Source organism: Lepidochelys kempii, chromosome 6 (assembly GCF_965140265.1).
Source record: "Lepidochelys kempii isolate rLepKem1 chromosome 6, rLepKem1.hap2, whole genome shotgun sequence".
NCBI lineage: Eukaryota > Metazoa > Chordata > Testudines > Cheloniidae > Lepidochelys > Lepidochelys kempii.
Window position 1 is genome coordinate 71,832,812 of NC_133261.1, and position 20,690 is coordinate 71,853,501.

At 46.5% G+C, this 20,690-nt stretch overlaps 1 protein-coding gene across 8 annotated transcripts in view; it reads left to right on the top strand.

Annotated features, from left to right (window-relative positions):
* The first annotated feature begins 890 nt into the window (after nt 1-890).
* Nucleotides 891-20,690, top strand: part of RPAP1 (RNA polymerase II associated protein 1) — a 53,731-nt gene continuing 33,931 nt past the window's right edge. For 6 of the 8 annotated variants that reach the window (XM_073348699.1, XM_073348704.1, XM_073348701.1 and 3 more), the window contains exons 1-7: nt 891-959; nt 8,052-8,290; nt 9,433-9,581; nt 9,808-9,900; nt 12,145-12,331; nt 13,404-13,580; nt 16,882-17,079. In XM_073348699.1, coding sequence (XP_073204800.1) covers nt 8,101-8,290; nt 9,433-9,581; nt 9,808-9,900; nt 12,145-12,331; nt 13,404-13,580; nt 16,882-17,079 — 994 coding nt within the window. In that variant the 5' untranslated portion in view covers nt 891-959; nt 8,052-8,100. The other 2 variants (XM_073348700.1, XM_073348705.1) reach the window with 2 other exon arrangements.

The window sequence follows — 20,690 nt, forward strand, 5'->3', positions numbered from 1 at the left end:
GTCTTGCATACAGGGAACCGGACTTGGGGCAAGCTACATCATGAGAGGATTCAGGGAAATATGTGAGTCGCATCGATTTTTAGTGCCACGGTCTCTCAGGGAACCTGCAGGCTAGCACTAGCATGTTGGATGGTTTTTGGCAGTAGGTAGCGGAGAGAAGCAGGAGACTTGGTAGCTCTTCAGGGGCGTACCTAGGAAATAATCTTAAATTAATATTCCTTGCCACGATCTACTCCAAATCCTACACATTTGCAAGGCGGAATTCAGTCCCCTTTACTGCCCGTGCCTCGGCTCCCAATGTTTACAGATTCATGCACAGGCTTAACTTTAGGCAGGGGAGCAGCGCGGCTAAAACCCCACGCGCGGGAAGTTAAGCACCTCCCCAGGGGTTTGCAGGCGGGCTGGGGGGCCACAGTGGGTGTCTCCTCCCTTCCTCTGTGAGCGGGGCTCTGGCCCCCTGGGAGCGCGAAGACCTCCCGGCACAGCAGCCAAGCGGGCTCTGGGCGGTGGCGGGGAACGGCCGTGCTGGGCTCGCGCGGGGCAGTGGAAGGAGCCAGGCACGCGCTGCGGGGTGCAGGCGCGAGGCAGGGCCCAGCCGGCAGGGACACGCTGTCGGGGTGGGGGAAGGAGGGGCCTAGCCACGTGCAAGGCTCCCTGGTGGGCGCAGGCTGCAGCTCCCGAGCGGGCGGTGACTGACAGCCATGCGTTAGGGAGGCGGGACTCCCGGAGACATGCGCCGCTTGCGTCACACGTTCAGACCCCAGAGCTACATCGGCCCACGTGAGCCACCGCCCTGCGCGGGGCTGTTCTTCTCCCACGGCTCCAACATGGCGGCGGTGGGCGGAGACAAGAGCTTTGGAAACCGCCCTGGCCCGGGGTGAAAGGCCGCGGGGCGGGGCGGGGCGGAAGTGACGACCTCTGCGGGGCGGAAGTATGGCGGGGGCGGCCCACATGCGCAGGTCAGTGTCGGCCGGTGGCTGGGGCAGGGGCTTGCCCCGGGCTGTCTCCCTCGGGGTGGCGGGGACGGGGCTGAGTGCGGACAAGCAGCAGGGACAGGTCTCCCTCTCCTCAGGCGGCTCGGATCCGCCCTCGCCCTGGGCCACTGGTGCGTGGGCAGCAGTAAAACCCCCCTCGGGGGTGTATGTGTGTCCGTCCGTCCGTCCGTCCGTCCGCCCTGCGCCCGGGAAGCGCGTGTCAGACAGAGACGGAAAGTTTCGCGTCGTTCCCTGCTAGCAAACCCCCGTGGCTCATTCCGGAGCCGGGTGCCCATTTCCTTACTTCCCTGCCCCCCAGCAGATCGCAGCCAGGGGCCAGCCCTCCCCGCCGCCCCCCACCACCCGGAGACACACGCACACGTGCCTAAAAGAAAAGGAGGACTTGTGGCACCTTAGAGACTAACCCATTTATTTGAGCATGAGCTTTCGTGAGCTACAGCTCACTGAGCAACCACCCAGAAACACAGCGGGTCGCAGTAATTGTGTGGCAGGAGTGTGGTGGGTGAAAGCCGGCAAAAGCCTGAGAATTAGGGTTATCCATTCAGAGATAAATTGGAGGTGAAACGCGAAGGGAAGGAAAAATTCTAACCCCCTGCCTGGGGACCCTTTGATGGACATAAAAGTGCTAGTGGAGATTATATAGGCATTTTCTGCTCTTACTGAGGAATTAGAGTTGCTTAGGGTATGTCTACACTGCAATTAAAAACCCATAGCGGGTCCCCTGCCAGCTGACTCAAGCTTGTGGGGGTTTTGGCTAAGGAGTTGTTTAATTATGGTGTAGAAGTTTGGGCTCAGGCTGGAGCCCAACCTATAGGACCCTGCCAGGGCTGAGGGTCCCAGAGTTTGGGCTTGAGCCCATACCACAGATTAACAGCCTCTTAGGCTGAGCCTGAGTCAGCTGGCGTAGGCCCACAGTGGGTATCTAGTTACAGTGAAGACATATCCTCAGCTACTGTCTTGAACATATGTTGACCTAAAAGGGACATGTAGTCACAGATGTGAGAAATAAAGCTTGCTAGGACATCAGTTTTGCCCTGGCTTATGAACATATGTTGGAATGTTGTGTATGTTTAGATTTACAACAAATAGTTGAAAAACAGGCACTTATCCTAAATTTTTGGTGCCATGGACAATGTTTTGAAAGCACAACAAACCATTAACCACCCCCTTCCTCCAACCAGCAGCATCCTCCAGCACATGCAGTAGCAATACATTTGACCATATGGTGAATATCACTATATAATCATAACTAACCTGTGTGAGAGTTATTTTGACAAATTATTTTTCAGACCAAGAGCTGTTTACTTCTACAGGTTCTAACTTAAGCCTATTTTTATAATCTGTCTCAAAATCCTCACATAGAATGACTTGTATACCAAAATCCCATCAGCGTTGTGTACTCTGAAAAAAACTGCTGAGTACTTTAGTTTATTCTAATGTAATCTATTAACAGCAGATCTCTTCCTTTATTTTAACATTTGGCCCTCTGCAGTAAGTCTTGAGGCTTCCCTTACCCCAAAGATCCAATTGATAGTGTAGGGGCATGAAGTTTTTCCTAAGGCACTCGCTGTTACCTGGTCCAAATGCAGGTAATAAATATTCTGTGACCATATATGCCTTGTTTTTTCTTCTGCAGGTGGCCCATTCAGCAGGTCCTCTTCCAGGGTTAGACTGGTTATAGCCGAGGATATTTGGCTATATTGTTGATTACAGGCTACAATTACTACCCCCCATCCTAGAGCTGTTGTGGGTTTTTTTTGTGTGAGTTGCCACAGTCTCTAGGATGAAGAAAGCCTTTCATGAGGGGCAAACGACATAGTACACATTGGTCTAGTAGACAGATAAATAGCTCAGTTAGTCTTTCATTGACATTGATTTAGAGCACTAAGGCTGTGGCCTTCCTTGATCTCTGCACTGCCATGAGGGAGGCCTGCCTGAGTGCAATTCTCTGCCTTTCTCCATTCACTCCCCCACTTCAAGGCCAGCAGGACAGGGCTGGAGGTGTTGTGGGGAGAGTGTGCTCAGCCTCTGGCTGGAGGAAGCACCTTATGTTGCCCTATAGTGATCCCTTTGTCTGATTTAGGAGCTGTGATTGAGGGGCAAGTCCCTTCTGGTCCACTTTGGTGACTAAACTGGTAATCTCCATTGAAAGGAGTTAACAAAGTCATGTTGGGGATGGGGAAAATAAGAGATCTTGGGGTTCAGAGGCTCCTCACAGTCAGAGAGGAATTTTCCTACACTCCTGTATGGGGTGCCCTTCCTCATTTATTAGTCACATCTAGGTCAGAGCTGCTGTCTTGCCACTTGCAGGCTGCTTATAGCTTTCCTTCTGTTCACGCTCCTCCAGTATAAGCACAGTTCATCTGGCTCCTAATCAGAAATCACTGTGGGAATGGCTCACATCAAATCAGCGCAATATTTTCAGGCAGATGTCTTAAACTGACTCAGTACCCATCACAGTAATTGGGAGGTGAATTTAGGAGTTGCTGGAAGAAATTTTCTAAGTATGGGATGCTCCAGTAATGAAGTTGTATGCTAAACAAAAACCTCTCAAATCAACAACTTTCAATTGTTTTGTATCCAGTGAGAAGAGCAACAGATGGACCTGCTCACTTTACAGACTTTAATGCTGATTTGGGGAAGCTTTGCAACTCTTAGAAACATACCCATTTACCATTGTAATGGTAAATATTGCCTCATCATTAGGGCCCTACCAAATTATCAGTCCATTTTGATCAATTTTATGGCCAGAGGATTTTAAAATTGGTCAATTTCATGTTTTCAGATGTTTACATCTGAAATTTCAGGGGTGTTGTAAGGGGGTCCCTTTTCTGGTAGTGGGGATTTGCAGCTAGGAGCTCCCCCAGCAGCAGGGAAAAATCACAAGCCGCCTCCAGCTGCAGGAACCTCGGGCTGCTGCCCAGCCCCACAGTTTCCTGCAGCAGGGGAGGCACCTGCAGGTGGGTCTGATCTTCCCTACCCCCAGAGATGTCATGCAAAGGAAGGACAAGTCCTGTCCCAGCAGGGACTCACAGCTAGGAGCCCCCTGGCTGGGGTGCTTCCAGCATCAGTGGGAGATCGGACCCGTGTCAACAAGCCTCTACCAGAGCTTCCTGCAGCAGGGAGAGGCACTTGGAGATGGATCTGGTCTCCCTCTGAGATGAGTTGTGCAAGGGAAGGACAAGTCCTGTTCCCCCCTCCGCCCCCCCCTCCCCCAGCCTCGTGGGGACTTGCAGCTAGGAGCCCACCTAGGCGCTCCCAGCAGCAAGGGGGTGATCAGATTTCACAGGGAAGGGTTTTTTCATGGTCAATTACACCTTTTTCAGGGCTGTGAAATTGGTAGGGTCCTACTCATCATCTACAGCAAAGATACATGTATCTACTTTTGGTGACAAATATGGCTTCCACTAGCCCTCCTCCCCACTCACATGCTTGGCGATCCTAACAGAAGAGACAGGGTTCAATGAGTTCAACTCCTGTAACAAAACATGGTTGATCTCCTACACCTGTTCCCATCCCCCTCTCTCACATCTAGTAGAAAACACTGGTCTCCAGGATGTTTATAGACCATTACTTTATATCCACAGTGTTGGTGGGTGTTTTACCAAAAATAATTATAATATTTTTTATATATGGACACCCTTAAGTGTGGCAGATACCTGTGTATTAAGGTTCTTCTTGTAGTGCAGATGGAGGCCTGAGTTGCAAGGCGATTGGGTCCAGTCTTTAAGGCCCTGCTGCACTGGGTTCAGAGCTCCACTAGCAGCAATATGGTTATTGCTGGTGATGTTCTAGCATGCTTTTTCTGACAGCTGTGAGAAGGGATTTCTTACTTTCTGTCAGTTGTGCAAGCCAAACTGTACAGCAGTCTTCCTGTAGGTAGTCTGGTAAATGGTCTAGAACAGGGGTGGGCAAACTACAGGCCACATCCAGCCCGCCAGCCATTTTAATCCAGCCCTCGAGCTCCTGCTGGAGAGCAGGGTCTGGGGCTTGCCCCACTCCGGCGCTCCAGCCATGGAGCAGGGTCGGGGGCTGCTCTGCACGGCTCCTGGAAGCAGCGGTATGTCCCTCCTCCAGCTCCTACGCATAGGGAAACCCAGGAGGTTCTGCTCTGCACGCTGCCCCCGCCCCAAGTGCCACCCCTGCAGCTCCTATTGGCTGGGAACCACGGCCAACGGGAGCTGCAGGGGCGATGCCTGTGGACAGGGCAGCGCGCAGCAGAGCTGCCTGGCCGTGCCTCTGCATAGGAGTTGGAGGAGGGATAATCTGCTGCTTCCAGGAGCTGGTTGAGGTAAGCGCTGTCCAGAGCCTGCATCCCTGAACCAACCCCCCTCCCATGCCCCAACCCCCTGCCCCAGCACTGATCCCCCTCCTGCCCTCCAAACCCCTCGGTCCCAGCCTGGAGCACCTTCCTGCACCCCAAACCCTCATCCCCATCCCAGAGCCTGCACCCCCAGCCGGAGCCCGTCCCCTTCCACCCCGGTGCCCCAACCCCCTGCCCCAGCACTGATCCCCCTCCCGCACCCTGAACTCCTCATTTCTGGCCCCACCCCTGAGCCTGCACCTCCGACCAGAGCCCTCACCCCCTCCCACACCCCAACCCCAATTTTATGAGCATTCATGGTCCGCCATACAATTTCTATTCCCAGTTGTGACTCTCGGGCCAAAAGGTTTGCCCATCCCTAGTCTAGAATGAAGGTATTGGGGGAAAAAATAATCCTGTGCACGCTAGTCAACTACTCCTGCCCACCTGCTAGCATCAAATGTATTTAAACCATTTCTGACTCATCCACACTTACAAATGCACAAAACTGGGGAAGCTGGTTACAGCATGTCTGTCTCTTGACCCAGTTACAACATGGATGGAATCGGGAATGTGCGTGTTCAAGGCTTAAGCCTGGTTCCAGAACAAGGTTAAATTCCCATCCACACTATAGCTCTGATGTTATGTTGTAACTCATCACTCCAAGAGGTGGTAGTTACACCCATGCTGACGGGAGTGGCTTTCACTTGTTCCAAAAACCCCTCTCTCTTTTTCAATGTCTTCTGTGGCTGGCTTTCACCCTGCAGTGTCTGATGTTTCTCTCTGGACTGTTCTAAAGTGCCTATTTGGCCCCATTTATTTTCAGATGGTGTGAGTAATGCACAAAGTACCCAGGTAGGCTTGTGTAAATCTGGGTGTTGAAGGCAGGGCAAGGATGGAGGAATTGGTGAGGGATTTTATTTGAAGGGCATCTGCAATGCATTTTGATTCTAGCCGATTTGTTTCTGATATTCCAGCACCATCATAATTTGGGCTCAGATGGTCTTTGAAGTCCATTATGGTAGAGCATGAAGCACATGGTTTTTGCTCTCATGTGATGCTGCTTATGCATATCATAGGGGGAACCAGTCAATCAAAATGAGATTTTTGCAGCCCTTGCTGAGGCAGAGAGCTCCATAAATAAACTACAAGCAAGTGTGCTTGTGTCGTGAAGTGAAGAGGGAAGAAGTGTCTAAATAAGTCACAGGTGTTGCAGTATTGTTGGAAGGAAGCCAGATTGTAAGGCAGCATTCTGCCTTCTCCCTTTAAAGGCAATCCAGCACCAATACATGCTGATTTGTGATATAAAATCATGCTCTTTGTGTTTACAAAGAACATAGCACAGTGTTACCTCCCTATTGCCTAATATAGGGCAGCCTCATTCCAGGGCCCCAAAAACCTACCAGCAGCTACTCGTGGGACCTTTGCTGGCAGTTGTAGAGGAGAAGCCAAGGAATTTCCCTCTGGCTCCTAGAGGTGGTTGTGTTGGCAGGGTAGTGTAGGGAAGTTCATCCTGCTGTTGCCTGTGCTGTACCTGGTCTTGGCAAAAATAGAGGATACCACTCTATGATTGTTGAGTTGGCAACTGTCACAAGCATTAGGCCATTGTATTCAAACTTGGGTGTCTAAAATTTGGCACCTAAATTCTCCTTTAGGCGTCAGACAAAGGGGTCTGAGAGTCAGAGGTGCTGAGCACTCACAACTACCATTGAAGTTAATGGGATCTGTCGGTCCTCAGCACCTCTGAAAATCTACTTTATTAGGTGCCTAAAGATAGGCAAAAATGTTTAGATTCAAGTGGCTAACTTCCTGTCTTTTTTCAAAATAGAGAGTTTTTACCCCTCCCCCCCATAATGGCTGCATTTATATGGGTCTTTGGATAAAGAACGGTGAGAGAATAAGATGGATCTATCCCTAGTCTAATGCCATTGAAGTCAATGGTGTTATACCGGGGTGAACTATGTCCCCTATTCCAGCTATTTCCTTCCAATAGATTCAATACAGGTGATTAAAATATTTCAAATATAGATTATTTAGATTGTAAATCTAGAGTTGAGTTATTTTGTGTAGTATCCTTTTTCTCAAACATTAAATCCCAGGCAAAAGGCCAGTGAGAGAGGGAGGGCAAAATTAAGAGGAATAATCAAGGGAGAAATCATTTGTCAGGTGAGATTTGAGTAAGATGGAGAGTGAAAGAGGCAGGAAGATATAGGAAAGCTGTTCCAGTTTTCAGGAACTGCAGAGGAGATGGCTCTTGCACCAAAGGTGGACAGAGAATGGTAAGATTCTGAGAGGAGGCTAGATGCGTGGAGAGAGGTGATTGATTCCAAAGAGGGGATTTTATGTTTGTTTGCACCTTCTGAGTGACCTTGCACTAATTTTGGTGCTAAAAGTAGGATAAATCCAACTACACCACTGTGGGCCTCACACTAACAGCCTCACGCAATTAAAGGCTGCATGCAAAGTTTGTTTTTAAATATCTTGAAAAGAGCAGTGCCTGTTGGACTGATGGAGTTTTGCTCACAAATATCTGGCAGAGCAGGTGTCTGCTTGTCTGGTAGTGCATTGACTGGTAGTGAAGACAAGGTAACAGTTCATTTGCGCCATTAATAGGAAGAACAGTGTTTGGGGTGATTCAAGAGGGTGGGGTATTGCAGTAAGAGTGTGGGAGAGCTGTGTGTGTCAGAATGAAGTGTTTAGGGGGTTTCTCCCCAGAATCCAAGTCTCTAATTTGTTTCCTGTGTGTGCGCCAGGTACCCTGACACACAGCTCTAGGGCAAGCAGCAAAAGTGAGGAAGCAGGATGTTGTCAAGGCCAAAGCCTGGAGAGTCTGAGGCAGATCTGCTGCGATTTCAGAACCAGTTCCTGGCAGCAAGAGCTTCCCCGGCAGTGAAGGTCGTGAAGAAAGCAGACAAGAGGCGAGGAGCTGGTGGCAGCGGAGATGAGGAGAGACCCCCACTGCAGGACAGCAAGGATGTGGTGATACTAGAAGGTAACTTTCTTTGGGGTGTCTTTATTTTATGTTAATATGGACATCTTCCCCCTTTATCTTTTGGTAATCACCCCCACCTCAGCACTTGTATGCTTTATGTCTTCTACCTCCTTGCCCTCAACATCCATCTGCTTTTCCCCTGCATTTGTATCCTGCTTGTGACATTCTTCATCCTTACTCCTTTATCTAGGGTAAAGTGCTCCTCTTATGACCTGTGCTTTTGCTTGCACCTGTCCTCCAACAGCGTCCATCAGAGTTATCCCTGCAACACACGTCTGCCTCAAGTGCAATCGTGGCATCATATATCCATTCTCCCTGCAATATCCCATTTGCTTGGACTTGCATTTGTAGTAGCTGTCTCATGTGCATAGCACCTGCCGTTTTACTCGGCATTTAGACTCTCTCCTCAGAGCCTCTGTTTAATTCTCCACACAGTCCTGCCAGCATCCAGCTTTTTTAGTGTGCTATACATTCCTTCCTCTAACATCCATCAGCCTGCCACTGCACTGATAACTATAACCAGTTCTATAGAACCTTTGATCATCTAAGTTCAAGGTGCTTTTATAACATCAATGATTTAAACCTCACAGCCATTGGTGAGGTAGGGAAATATTGTTCCCACTTTTACAGATGGAGAGACTGAGGCATTGACTTGTTCAAGGTCCCGCAGTGAGTCATTGGCAGAGTTGGGCCTAGAAGCTTGGTCTCTGGAATCCTCAGTCTGTGCTCTAACTGCAGAACAGTGCTTCCTCTCTGTTTCAGTATGTCGTCTTAGCATTTCTGTGTATTGCCCTTGTACCTATAGCTTTCCCTTGTGACCTGCAATCCTGAACTCAGTGCTCTTCCCTGTGCCCACAATTCTTTAAAACCTTTCCCCAGAAGTGATGCCTGTAAAGAAATCAGCAATAAAATCTTTGAATACATAAGTTCAAACTCTCTGCTTCCCAGAGAAGTTGAGAATTCTCAGTTTGCTTCTTCATCATGTTCAATTCTTGCCAAGGTAGTAGGCACCTTAAAATACCAGAGCAAGATTCCCTAGTACATATCTAGCCCCTTGAAGATATGAGTAACTCCGTGCATCATAAATAACCTCATGGAATGTGTATTGGGGTTCTTTTGTTATTTTTTTTTTGCCTCTTCAGACTTTCCTGATGTGCTCCCGGCCCTAACTCCAGCACCTCCAAAGAAGTCCAAGTTCAAAAATGCCTGTGTCTGCTTTAATGATGAGGATCCAGAGGAGAGATTGGAGTGTCAGGATCGACACATCACGGCAGTCTTCAGCAAAATCATTGTGCGTTGTGTGTTGTAATAGCGTGTCAGGTTGCTGTGAATAGAGCACTAGGGAAGGGGGGAGGGAGTGTTATCAGATGGGAGGAAGCCCTTGCTCTCCTACAGTGTGGTGAATCCAGTAGCTGTGGCACTGCAGTATCCTGGAGCACACTGAGAAGAGCGAACAGTTTGTGTTTGCACATGCAAGAAGTAGTTTGTTTAGTTCCTTCTGTTTCTCCTGTCTTTAGGAACGAGACACGAGCACGGCAGCTGTGACCATGCCAGTGCCCACTGGAGACCCGTTTCCCAGAGCGTTTCACCGGTCTGAAATAAAAAATGAGGTCAGAAATGCAGCTTCATCCAAGTCTTCCCTCACTTTCTTCTTTAACTACCAGAATTTCCCACTGTAGAGCAGAATGCCTGGCAACGGTATTGGTGCTTCTCAGTGCTATAAGCAGGCAGCTCAGCATGCTGGAGATCAGAAGCTAACTCGCATATCTACGGAATTTCCTCCTCATCACAAGAAAGAGCTGTCCTGACAAATCAGAGTCAGGGGTTGCCTTGTATCCCACAACTAAATGAGATTGAATTCCCCTAATCTAGAAAGAGAGGTCACTTCAGAGCTGTATGCTGAGGAAGCATGGAGAATCCAGATCTCACTGTGTACATGGCCTGTTTTGTTTTTGTTTTTTAACCAGAGAAAACACCGTACTCTATTAATAAATAATGAAAGACTTTAACAATAGGATTTATACTAATTCCCCTGGGGGTGGCACTTCTTCACAAACCTTCTTGTGAGTTCATTTTCATTGGTATCTGTTGCAGGTTTTAGAGTAGCAGCCGTGTTAGTCTGTATTCGCAAAAAGAAAAGGAGTACTTGTGGCACCTTAGAGACTAACAAATTTATTTGAGCATAAGCTTTCGTGAGCTACAGCTCACATCATCGGATGCATTCAGTGGAAAATACAGTGGGGAGATTTATATACATAGAGAACATGAAACAATGGGTGTTACCATACACACTGTAATGATAGTGATCACTTAAGATGAGCTATTACCAGCAGGGGGGGGAAGGGTGAACCTTTTGTAGTGATAATCAAGATGGGCCATTTCCAGCAGTTGACAAGAACGTCTGAGGAACAGTGAGGGGGTGGGGAATAAACATGGGGAAATAGTTTTACTTTGTGTAATGACCCATCCACTCCCAGTCTCTATTCAAGCCTAAGTTAATTGTATCCAGTTTGCAAATTAATTCCAGTTCAGCAGTCTCTCGTTGGAGTCTGTTTTTGAAGTTTTTTTGTTGAAGAATTGCAACTTTTAGGTCTGTAATCGAGTGACCAAAGAGATTGAAGTGTTCTCCGACTGGTTTTTGAATGTTATAATTCTTGACATCTGATTTGTGTCCATTTATTCTTTTACGTAGAGACTGTCTGGTTTGGCCAATGTGCATGGCAGAGGGGCATTGCTGGCACATATCACATTGGTAGATGTGCAGGTGAACGAGCCTCTGATAGTGTAGCTGATGTGATTAGGCCCTATGATGGTGTCCCCTGAATAGATATGTGGACACAGTTGGCAACGGGCTTTGTTGCAAGGATAGGTTCCTGGGTTAGTGGTTCTGTTGTTGTGCAGCTTTGTGAGTTTTGATTTTGTTTGGCCTGAAATCTGCTAGAGAAGCTAGAATCAGACGCAGTAGCTTCTGTCAACCTAGTTTTGCAGTAACAGGAGGTGCAGGCTAAGAAAACAAAACTGAGCGAGAGCGGAATCCAGTTTCTGGGGTGATGACACAAGATGGATGTGCTGGTGCATCTGAAGAGATGGCTTTTTAGAAGGAAGACTATTAAAAAGAAGTGGCTTCTGTTAAACCGCCAAGTTTGTTACTATAAATATGTAAGCATATGGAAGCAACTTCTTAGAGTTTTATTTTAATAGGCTCTCATTTTTTAGGCACTCTTCTCCCATCACTGAGCAAGAAGAGTTCAGGAGTCCTGTTTCGTTAGTGTGCATGGATTCCCTATATATCGATGGGAATACAGAGCCTTGCCTTCCTTAGCACAAGCAGTGCATTAATTTAGCCAGGATTATTTTAGCATCACTCTCCCACTTATTACTGTGTAAATCTTCTCACCTCACTGCAGGCCAATAATCTTGTAAGAAGCCTGTTCCAAGCATGTGGTGAGTACAGTACAACCCCCACTTATCCTCAAAAATGCAAAGCACTCAGATAAACAGGGTTTCAGATTAACCGGAGATGGTGAGCTGTTGTGCTCATTGATATTGAGGTGTATCTGCGTCCTGATTTTCCAGAAATCACCTATAATTAAACCCAGTTGTTTCTAACCAGCAAACAATGAGGGCAATTATTTTTCTCCTTCTGTTCTACCTTCAAACAATACAGTAGAAAACTGTCATGCATGTGCAGGAGAGAGGGGAGACACTGGTATTTATTTCCCTCATAAATGTCCTGTTCCAAACTCCTTGTTTTGGAAACCCTTTTGTAGAGCGTATAGACGGTTGTCTGTGATATGAGGGTGGGGACGTCTGGAGAAGAGGTAGTGTTGATCTGGGAATTTATCTTCCTGCAGGTGAAGGTGGAATCTGGAAGAAAAAGTATCTTTGCGCAGAAGATAGCTGCTAAGAGAGCAGCTGAAGAGGCCGTGACAGCTCCACCTGCTGTTGAGACTAGGCGTACCCATGGAAGATTAGCAGTTTCAGGTGCCATGTGTTCCCCTGGATCAGCAGAGGAGGAGCCACTCCACAGCACTAAGGATGGTGAGTCATGAAGCCTCTGTCTGTCTCAACTGTCATACTGAAATGGCTGCCACTAATGTAGATTGGGTTGTTCTTCTGTCTGTCTAATGTTAAATGTCAGATGGTCAGCTATATTGATGGGAAGCCTAGGGTTTCTTCTGATAGGCAGTTCTGCCCATACTTGGCTCCTCTCCATCTCTCCCCCCTCACGCCTCAAATGCTCAACACACAAGGTTTTCAGCTGCTGTGGAGACAGTACAAAACATGTTTGGTACTGTTACAGAGATATTACTTAAAACTGTTTGAAGAGCAGTCCAATGCCTGCAGGATTTCCAGTTTACAGTATTAGGGATGCTCTGGTATTGTATGCAGCAGATGGAATGTGCTGTCGTTCCAGACAACAAGAATTGAATCCTTGAGACCATTTTCCTTGTGGGGTGGACCATGGACCAGTTGAAGGATTGAAGTCACTATCTGGTAAAATGAGAATTTTACAGCACTGTTAGGCTCATTCCATTTAACCCTTTCTTTAAGAAGGGTGTTAGATTGGCAGATAAAGAGAGAGCTGGGGTTTGCTCAGGGCATGATCCTTCTGCATACTTAGAGCTCTGACAATCAAGGAGAAGAAAATCAGTAGATTAGCAGTCCCCAACCTGTCAAGGCAAATGTCTGTTTAGCAGACTTTCACCTGTTAATGTCATTCACATGCTGTTTGTTTATGTGTGCTGTAATCTGCAGTGTGGTTTGGGTAGTGCTCCATCTTTTACAATCATGAGAGCTGTGTGAGTGTTGGAGATTGCAAACATGGACAGGATGGGGGCAGTGGTGGTGTACCAGGGCTTAGCAGAGGGCTAACATTAAACCTGGAGCAGAAACCTAAAGGGTAGGTAACAGTGGCTGCAAAAACTGGAATAGGTTATATTCACTGTTATCTTGGATAGTAATCCATTGTTAAGTACTGTTTTTATCTGAAAAAACTGGCGAGTAATTGATTTCTGTGCAGTGGCATGTTTTTGATCTGTTCAGATTTGGATGAATTAATAATGCTATAGACACTTGACTCACTAATGACTTCTGTGGCTGGATCTTCTAGGCAAACCTGATGATGGTGTGAGCACTCAGCAACCTCATATCATAACCGGAGAGGGTCTTGGAAGCTTGGAGAGTGAGCGGGAAGCTCTGGCTATCCATGAGGAGAACCTACAGAAGTTGCACTCCATGACCCAGGAGGAGATCCTACAGGAGCAGAGGAGGCTGCTGGTTCAGCTGGGTATGAACCCCAGTATTCTGCACATGAACACCTTGCTGCTTATTCCAGGCTGGAGGAGGGTGAAGAAGATGTAGAGTGTACTGGATAGGCCACAAAGGGAGGGAGTAAAGCAGTTGCAGCCAGAATCTTGGGGGCACGCTTAATTCAGAGAGCTGCACTATCCGAACCCCTGAGATGAAATGAGTCTTTATTTCTATCACTTTTAACAAGACTAATATAAAAGGAAACCTTTCTTTCTGCACTATGGAACTTGCCCCCACAGAGTATTAGTGAGGCAGAAGACATAATACATTTCAAAAAGCATTTCACATTTTTTTGGGAATAAAAATACCTGTAGTATCTACGTTTATGCCAAGCAGGGTAAAATTACCCAGACTTTCAGTCCTCTGGCTTCAGGGAATGAAACCGGTCAGATCTGTGGGTTGAATTTTATGCCCCCAAAATAGTGAAGTGTTATGAAGAATGGCTCACCTGAAGGCAAATTCTAAGCCCAGGCTCCAGACTGAGTATGTGGCCCGATGCTGGGCAGACACAAAGGAGTGGAGGAAAAGAATCCTCCCCTCCGGTCTCAGGCTGCATAGGGACACTGCGAGGGCTATTGCAGCCCAGAAGCTAGGTTAGCATCTGTGTCCTTGGTGTGGAGGAGATGATAAAGCTTCATGCCCAGCTGCACTGTATAGCCTCTTCAGATTGTAGGGATCTTTGCAGCAGGACTATATTGATTCTATCACCAAAGAGACTATGCTGAGGCAGAGCATGATTTTGAGGACTGTCTCTATATTGCCATAATCAGTGTCTTCGGAATATTATTTATACATATAACTCTAGAATGATTAATAAAACCTCTTTTTCCTTTTTCTGCGCAGTGAAGTACAGGAAAGCACAACTCTACTTGCATTAATAGAAATAATGGGTGTTTTAAGACGGTCAGCCCTGACACAGAATGTTTGATCCAGTGGGATCCCTCGCTGAGGGAGGCTTAGTTTGAATTGTGGGGTGTGAGAGAGAGAGACATGGACAGGCTATGGCGAACAGGGGCATAGGGTAGCTTGTTGTGTCCCAATTTCATCTGTTCCTTTCTATAAACTGATTTCAAAACATGGAGTACATTTACCAGAGTGAAATTTCCACAAGCCAATGTTAATCTAACAGTATAACCCCCTGCAGGGTTAATTTCCTAATACCTTGTACCTCTTCTCTCTGAGTAGTAATCAGTGTGATTGTTGTTGTCTCTAATAACATTTCACTTCTATTACCGTCTATTGGAGGATCTCTGTGCACTTGATAAACACTTAATGAACTGAATCTCACCATGCTGCCACAAGGGATGTAATTTTCACTGTCCCCACTTGACAGATGTGGAATCTCTCACATAGAGAGGTTATGTGCCTGGCACAAGATTATATGATGTCAGTGGCAGAGCTAGGGGTAAAACTCAGATCACCTGACTCTGACCTGTGTTTTAGTCACAAGAATATTCTCTCCCCGCCAAACACCTTCCCCTTCCAAGCACCCTTTCCCCTCAAATCATGAAGAGAGCTGCCAGTGTTTATATGTGGTATATCTTGACTTTAGTAAGGCTTTTGATACTGTCTTGCATGACCTTCTCATAAACAAACTAGGGAAATACAACCTAGATGGAGCTACTATAAGGTCATTGCATAACTGTTTGGAAAAACCGTTCCCAGAGAGTAGTTATCAGTAGTTCACAATCAAGCTGGAAGGGCATATCAAGAGGGGCCCCACAGGGATCAGTCTTGGGTCCGGTTCTGTTCAATATCTTCATCAATGATTTAGGTAATGGCATAGAGCGTACACTTATAAAGTTTGTGGACAATACCAAGCTGGGAGGGGTTGCAAGTACTTTGGAGGATAGGATTAAAATTCAAAATGATCTTGAGAAATGGTCTGAAGTAAATAGGATGAAATTTAATAAGGACAAATGGAAAATACTCCACTTAGGAAGGAACAATCAGTTGCACACATACAAAATGGAAAATGACTGCCTAGGAAGGAGTACTGCAGAAAAGGATCTGGGAGTCATAGTGGATCACAAGGTAAATACGAGTCAACAGCGTAACACTGTTGCAAAAAACAAAACAAAAAAAGGGGGGGGCAAACATCACTCTGGGATGTATTAGCAAGGGTGTTGTAAGCAAGACATGAGAAGTAATTCTGCTTTGCTCTGCACTGAGTAGGCTTCAACCTGAGTGTTATGTCCCTTTCTGGGTGCCACATTTCAGGAAAGATGTGAACAAATTGGAGAAAGTCCAGAGAAGAAGAGCAAAAATGATTAAAGGTCTAGAAAACATGACCTATGAGGGAAGATTGAAAAAATTGGATTTGTTTAGTGTGGAGAAGAGAAGACTGAGAAGGGACATAACAGTTTTCAAGTACATAAAAGGTTGTTGCAAGGAGGAGGGAGAAAAATTGTTCTCTTTAACCTCTGAGGGTAGGACAAGAAGCAATGGGCTTAAATGGCAGCAGCGCGGTTTAGGATGGACATTAAGAAAAATTCTCAGCTGTCAAGGTGGTTAAGCACTGGAATAAATTGCCTAGGGAGGTTGTGGAATCTCCGTTCATAGGAGTTTTTTAAGAGCAAGTTAGACAAACACCTGTCAGGGATGGTCTAGACAAAACTTAGTCTTGCCATGAGTACAGGGGACTGGACTAGATAACTTCTCGAGGCCCCTTTCATTCCTATGATTCTCTGGATTTGAAGTCCATGTCTGATACTAGGGATGATGATCCAGTTCAGATAAAGAGAACTCCCCTCAAGTTGTACCCAGAACTTGAACTGAAACTTTGTTGTGGTTCAATAAAATGTGAATAATTCTTCTTACTATGTTCTGTGTTTCCTATTCATGTGGAAATCAGATTGATGTCAATGAGAAGTCCATATATAGGGAGAGCAGAATGTCAGAACTGAGATTACCAGGTGGATCTGAGAGCAGAGTTTTCTCCATAATGAATAGTGTGACCTGTATGTGCCTTTTTTTTTTTTTTTGTAATACAGGGGGAAATTACTTTGTTTATATTTGTGAACTGGGAGAATTAATAGAATTTTTGGTCTTTTCCCTGCCTTGAAAGACATCAGATCGGTTCTTCCTGTCATTTTAACAACCAGTTGTCCCCACCTTACAGGATCAAGAGGTCCTAAAGCAGTAAGTGCCTTAGAGAGGATCACCAAGAGCATTTGGGACTGGAGTAAAAAAGATTAAAGCATAAATAGCAGGAGCTGGATCAAGAAGCATTTTGATGACTCAATTTCACTATTCTATTTGTCTGTCATTACTTTCAGATCCCAGCTTAGTTGCTTTCTTAAAGTCACGACATGGTGTTGATGAAGGTCAGGAGAGACGGGAGAAGCCTGGACCTCCAGAACCTGGGACCGAATCACAGCATGGTGCAAAGGAGACTGTGAAGGATTTCTCTGTAGGGGGGTCAGGCATGGAGGAGTCTGTGCGGACTGAAAAAGATACAAGAATGGAAATCACAGGTGACAAAACTCGTGCTTGGTGGCACGCTAGACCTAATTCTGTGGCAAGATTGTCTGTTTTCTAAATCATTCCAGTGCTGAATTCTGCAACAATTTGTTAAATACCCAAATTAGCCTTTGGTCAGAAGTTTTTGAATAAATCAGATTTTGAGTCCAAGTGGAACAACAACACTTATTTTAATTTGAACTCCGTGCATTGTAAGGGTGTTTTTTTATACAATGCAGCCTGTAAATGGAAAGAACCCATTAATCTCTCTAACTCATTCAGAGATGCATTGTGAGGAAATAGGGTGAGCCTCACTGATCTTCTGAGCAGGCAAAGGAAAGGAAAGGACAAAGTGTGGCAGAAAGAAACAGAGGCAGCTGCTGCTGGAATAGCTTTCTTTAAATGGCACTGCCACTTCACGAATAGCTGCTTTATCTGGGAATGACTGATGCCCTTTGCTGCTGATTCATTTGCAGCATGGTCCAGGGATGTCAGCAACCACCGTTCAGTTGCAATGAATCCGCACACCTATGGGTATTTACAGCCCTTGGGGCTCAGCTTCTGCCTTCAAGAGTTCAGCTCTCTTGGAGGGTGCTGGCCCTACTAATAAGACAAGATGTTAGTGGGAATTCTGCAGTAAATGGCCTTGGTCAGGTTGGGTGACCTAGTTGGTCTTTTCTTTCCTTACTTCCCATGATCTTACTGTGTGGCTTGGATCTGAGAACCAACTGAGTGGATTTCCAGCGGATGCCTGCCTGGTGCTCACACGGGGGTGGTTGTGGTCGGGGTGCTCCACCATTCTTTGGGTGACAGAGTAGTACAAAGCAGCAAGGGAGCAATCGTGCTGTAGAATTGTCGTTTACAGAGTGAAATGTTCAAAGATAATCCTACTAAGTTTTCCATGGTGTTTCCTGTATTTTGCTTTACCAGGGCTGGTCTTTGAAGCTCAGACAGAGAGGAGGCAAAGTGTGTATGGGAGTGGGTGGGGAAATGCCAGTTTCTTGTCAATGAATATCTTGGCTCCCGGGTCAGAAACAATCCCCTCAGCCTCTTGAGTTCCCACTCAGGTGTCTCCTACCCTGGCTCAGCAGACATTTTGTTGTCAAGTAATCAAGCATTTTTCCCTCTGAGTAGTGCTTCAGGGGCACCCTACAGTGCTCCCTTGGGTCTTATTCTCCCCAAACCCCTACTAGCAAACATCTCTTTCCCCCTGCTCCGTCCCCAAGGTGGTCTACTTATTCTCTTGTCCATGGAGATGAGGGGTACCAGTCAAGGCTCAGTTTTTCTTCCTCTCTCAGAACGGGCCGGGGGGGCGGAGAGAGGGCGTCTCCTTTTCTCACCAAACCCCATAGAAGGGAAACGGGAGCGGGGGAAGGAGTAAGTCTCCACCCTTTCCGCTCTCCCAAAAGGAGGCTAATTTCTATCCACTGTGCATAAAAGGGGCTGTGGCCTTCCAGGCTGTGAGGAAGGTGAGATACTGAGAGCTACAGTACTGCCAGTGCAGAATAAGTGCCCACTGAACCTGGCCTCAGTCTAGTCAGCATCCTACTCCCAGCAGAGCCACAGTGCAGATCAGATGCATGGCTACTGGATTTGCTGAGACCACCAATCTGTGTGTCCTCTGCATGCTTTAATGCCTATTCCTATTTCCCTTTTTTAAAAGTTAAATGAATTGATGGGTCTCAGGTGAGCGGCTAGTGGTCCTCACCAAAGTACCGATGCAACTGGTGCTAATTGTCCCCTTATTTACAGTCTCAGCAGAGAGGCCAAAGAGAGAATGGACATGGAGACAGAAACACGCTCTCACTGTAGGTCCTTGTTGGGGCACCATGAGAGGGCACTGTGGGGAAGCCAGCACTGCTGCTGCACCTGCCCTCTTGACAAGAAGATCTCTGTCTCCAGGAGTCTTACGTCAGCATTGAATTTGCTTAGCGAACAGGAGTACTTCTCCCTTAAGTTTCTGTTCCAAGTCCTGCTTTCCTCCCTGTTGTTTTGTTTGTGCCTTTTCCTTTTCTCCATCTTGTTGTCGTTTTTTCCCCAACACTGTGCCTTTGTTGCTTACATCTCTCCCTCGCTGGTGTACCTCTCCCCAGTTTCACATTGTTCCTTTGCTGTCTCCATCTCTCGATCCTCTTTTCTGATGTGTTCTCTGGGTCACAATGTAGCGTGCAGGCTGCCTAATGAGATCTTTGAATTGCTCCTGGATTTCGGCAGTGTGTTTTGGGGAGATAACCACGGTGTTTACCATTTCCTTGGTGAGAGAGAAGCTTGTGTGTGTGGAGGGGAAGGAAAGCTGTTTTAGCATCTATTGAAGAAAATGCCTCGCCCCACAATCCTTCTGCTGTTTCTCCACAACAGTTTTCTCCCTCTGATTCTTTATCTCCATCAGCCTTAATATAAAGGTTATTTTTAGCTCTTCAGTTCCAGAACAATGGAGTGCACAAGCTGCATCTTAGTAAGTGACACTCGCTTGCCCCACTCCACACCAGGCACCAGCACAAATTAGTTGCTCAGGAGAAGTGGTCTTTAAAGGGTGGGCAGGGTTGTACTGGAGCTCTTGGGAAGAGTATGTTGGTTGGGGAGGGTGCTTTGCTCCCCCTGGAAGCCAGTGTTGGAACGGGAAAAGAGGATTTTCTATGGGAGACTTCATATTTCAAGGAGGAGAGGAGCAGGAAAGCATTTTACAGAAAGAAGCAATTCTAAAAATCACTGAGGCATTTCCAGCTGCATGAGATTACACATGCAATGCACCATGCCCAGCAGGAGATGTAATATTAATTTTACATTGGCACTTAACATTGGGAAGCTGCCACTGCTGATGTCAAGGAATATATTCATCATGAGTAAACTGGCAGAAATGGTAATCCTGAATCCCACAGGAGAAACAGCAGCTCGGTTCAGCAGCATTCGAGGAGGCATTTGTTTTAATTCCTTCTTAGTGAGAATAAAAGGCTTCAATTTCTGGTAAATTTGTCCCAAGTCCTTTGCCCATAGGCTGTACTCTCATCAGAGGAAAAAAGTGCCTACAGGCTCTGGGAAGGAGGGTGGAGAGGGAGAGGGTTGAGTTTGTCACCCTTAAAGCAATGGAAGCCTTGCAAAGTTTGGTACATATGTTGCATTCAGGCTACCAGCTTGTGTTTCTGTAAAGGGATTTCTCAGTAATTGAACAATCTGCTGATGCCTTGGAATATGTATCCGTCTTTTCCTGTTGACAAGATTGTAATGCAAGGGCCACTAGTAACATTAATAATCCTGTTCATGGCATGATTAAATTAGCCCTCTTCATTTAGTGATTAATGGAGAGGGGAAAAACAACTTGTTGAATTAGAAATGTTAATAGATTTCAGTTTTCTGGTGATTTTACTTCCTTTTGTTTCACACCCACCACCCACAAACATGCCACCTTCTTTCATTTCAGATGCTTTTTTTCTTTAATTAAAATGTGCACTGGGCCTTTGGCTGAAGTTCTGTGGAACAGTTTTCTGGCTGGGGTAGATAACACTGCTCTTGGTTCCTTGCCTGATTCAATACTACACTAATCATGAGTCTGTGGCTATGTCTCAGAAATTATGGGGGCCCTTTGTGAAGATTAAAATGCTAACTGGAGACATGAGCCAGGAGAAGG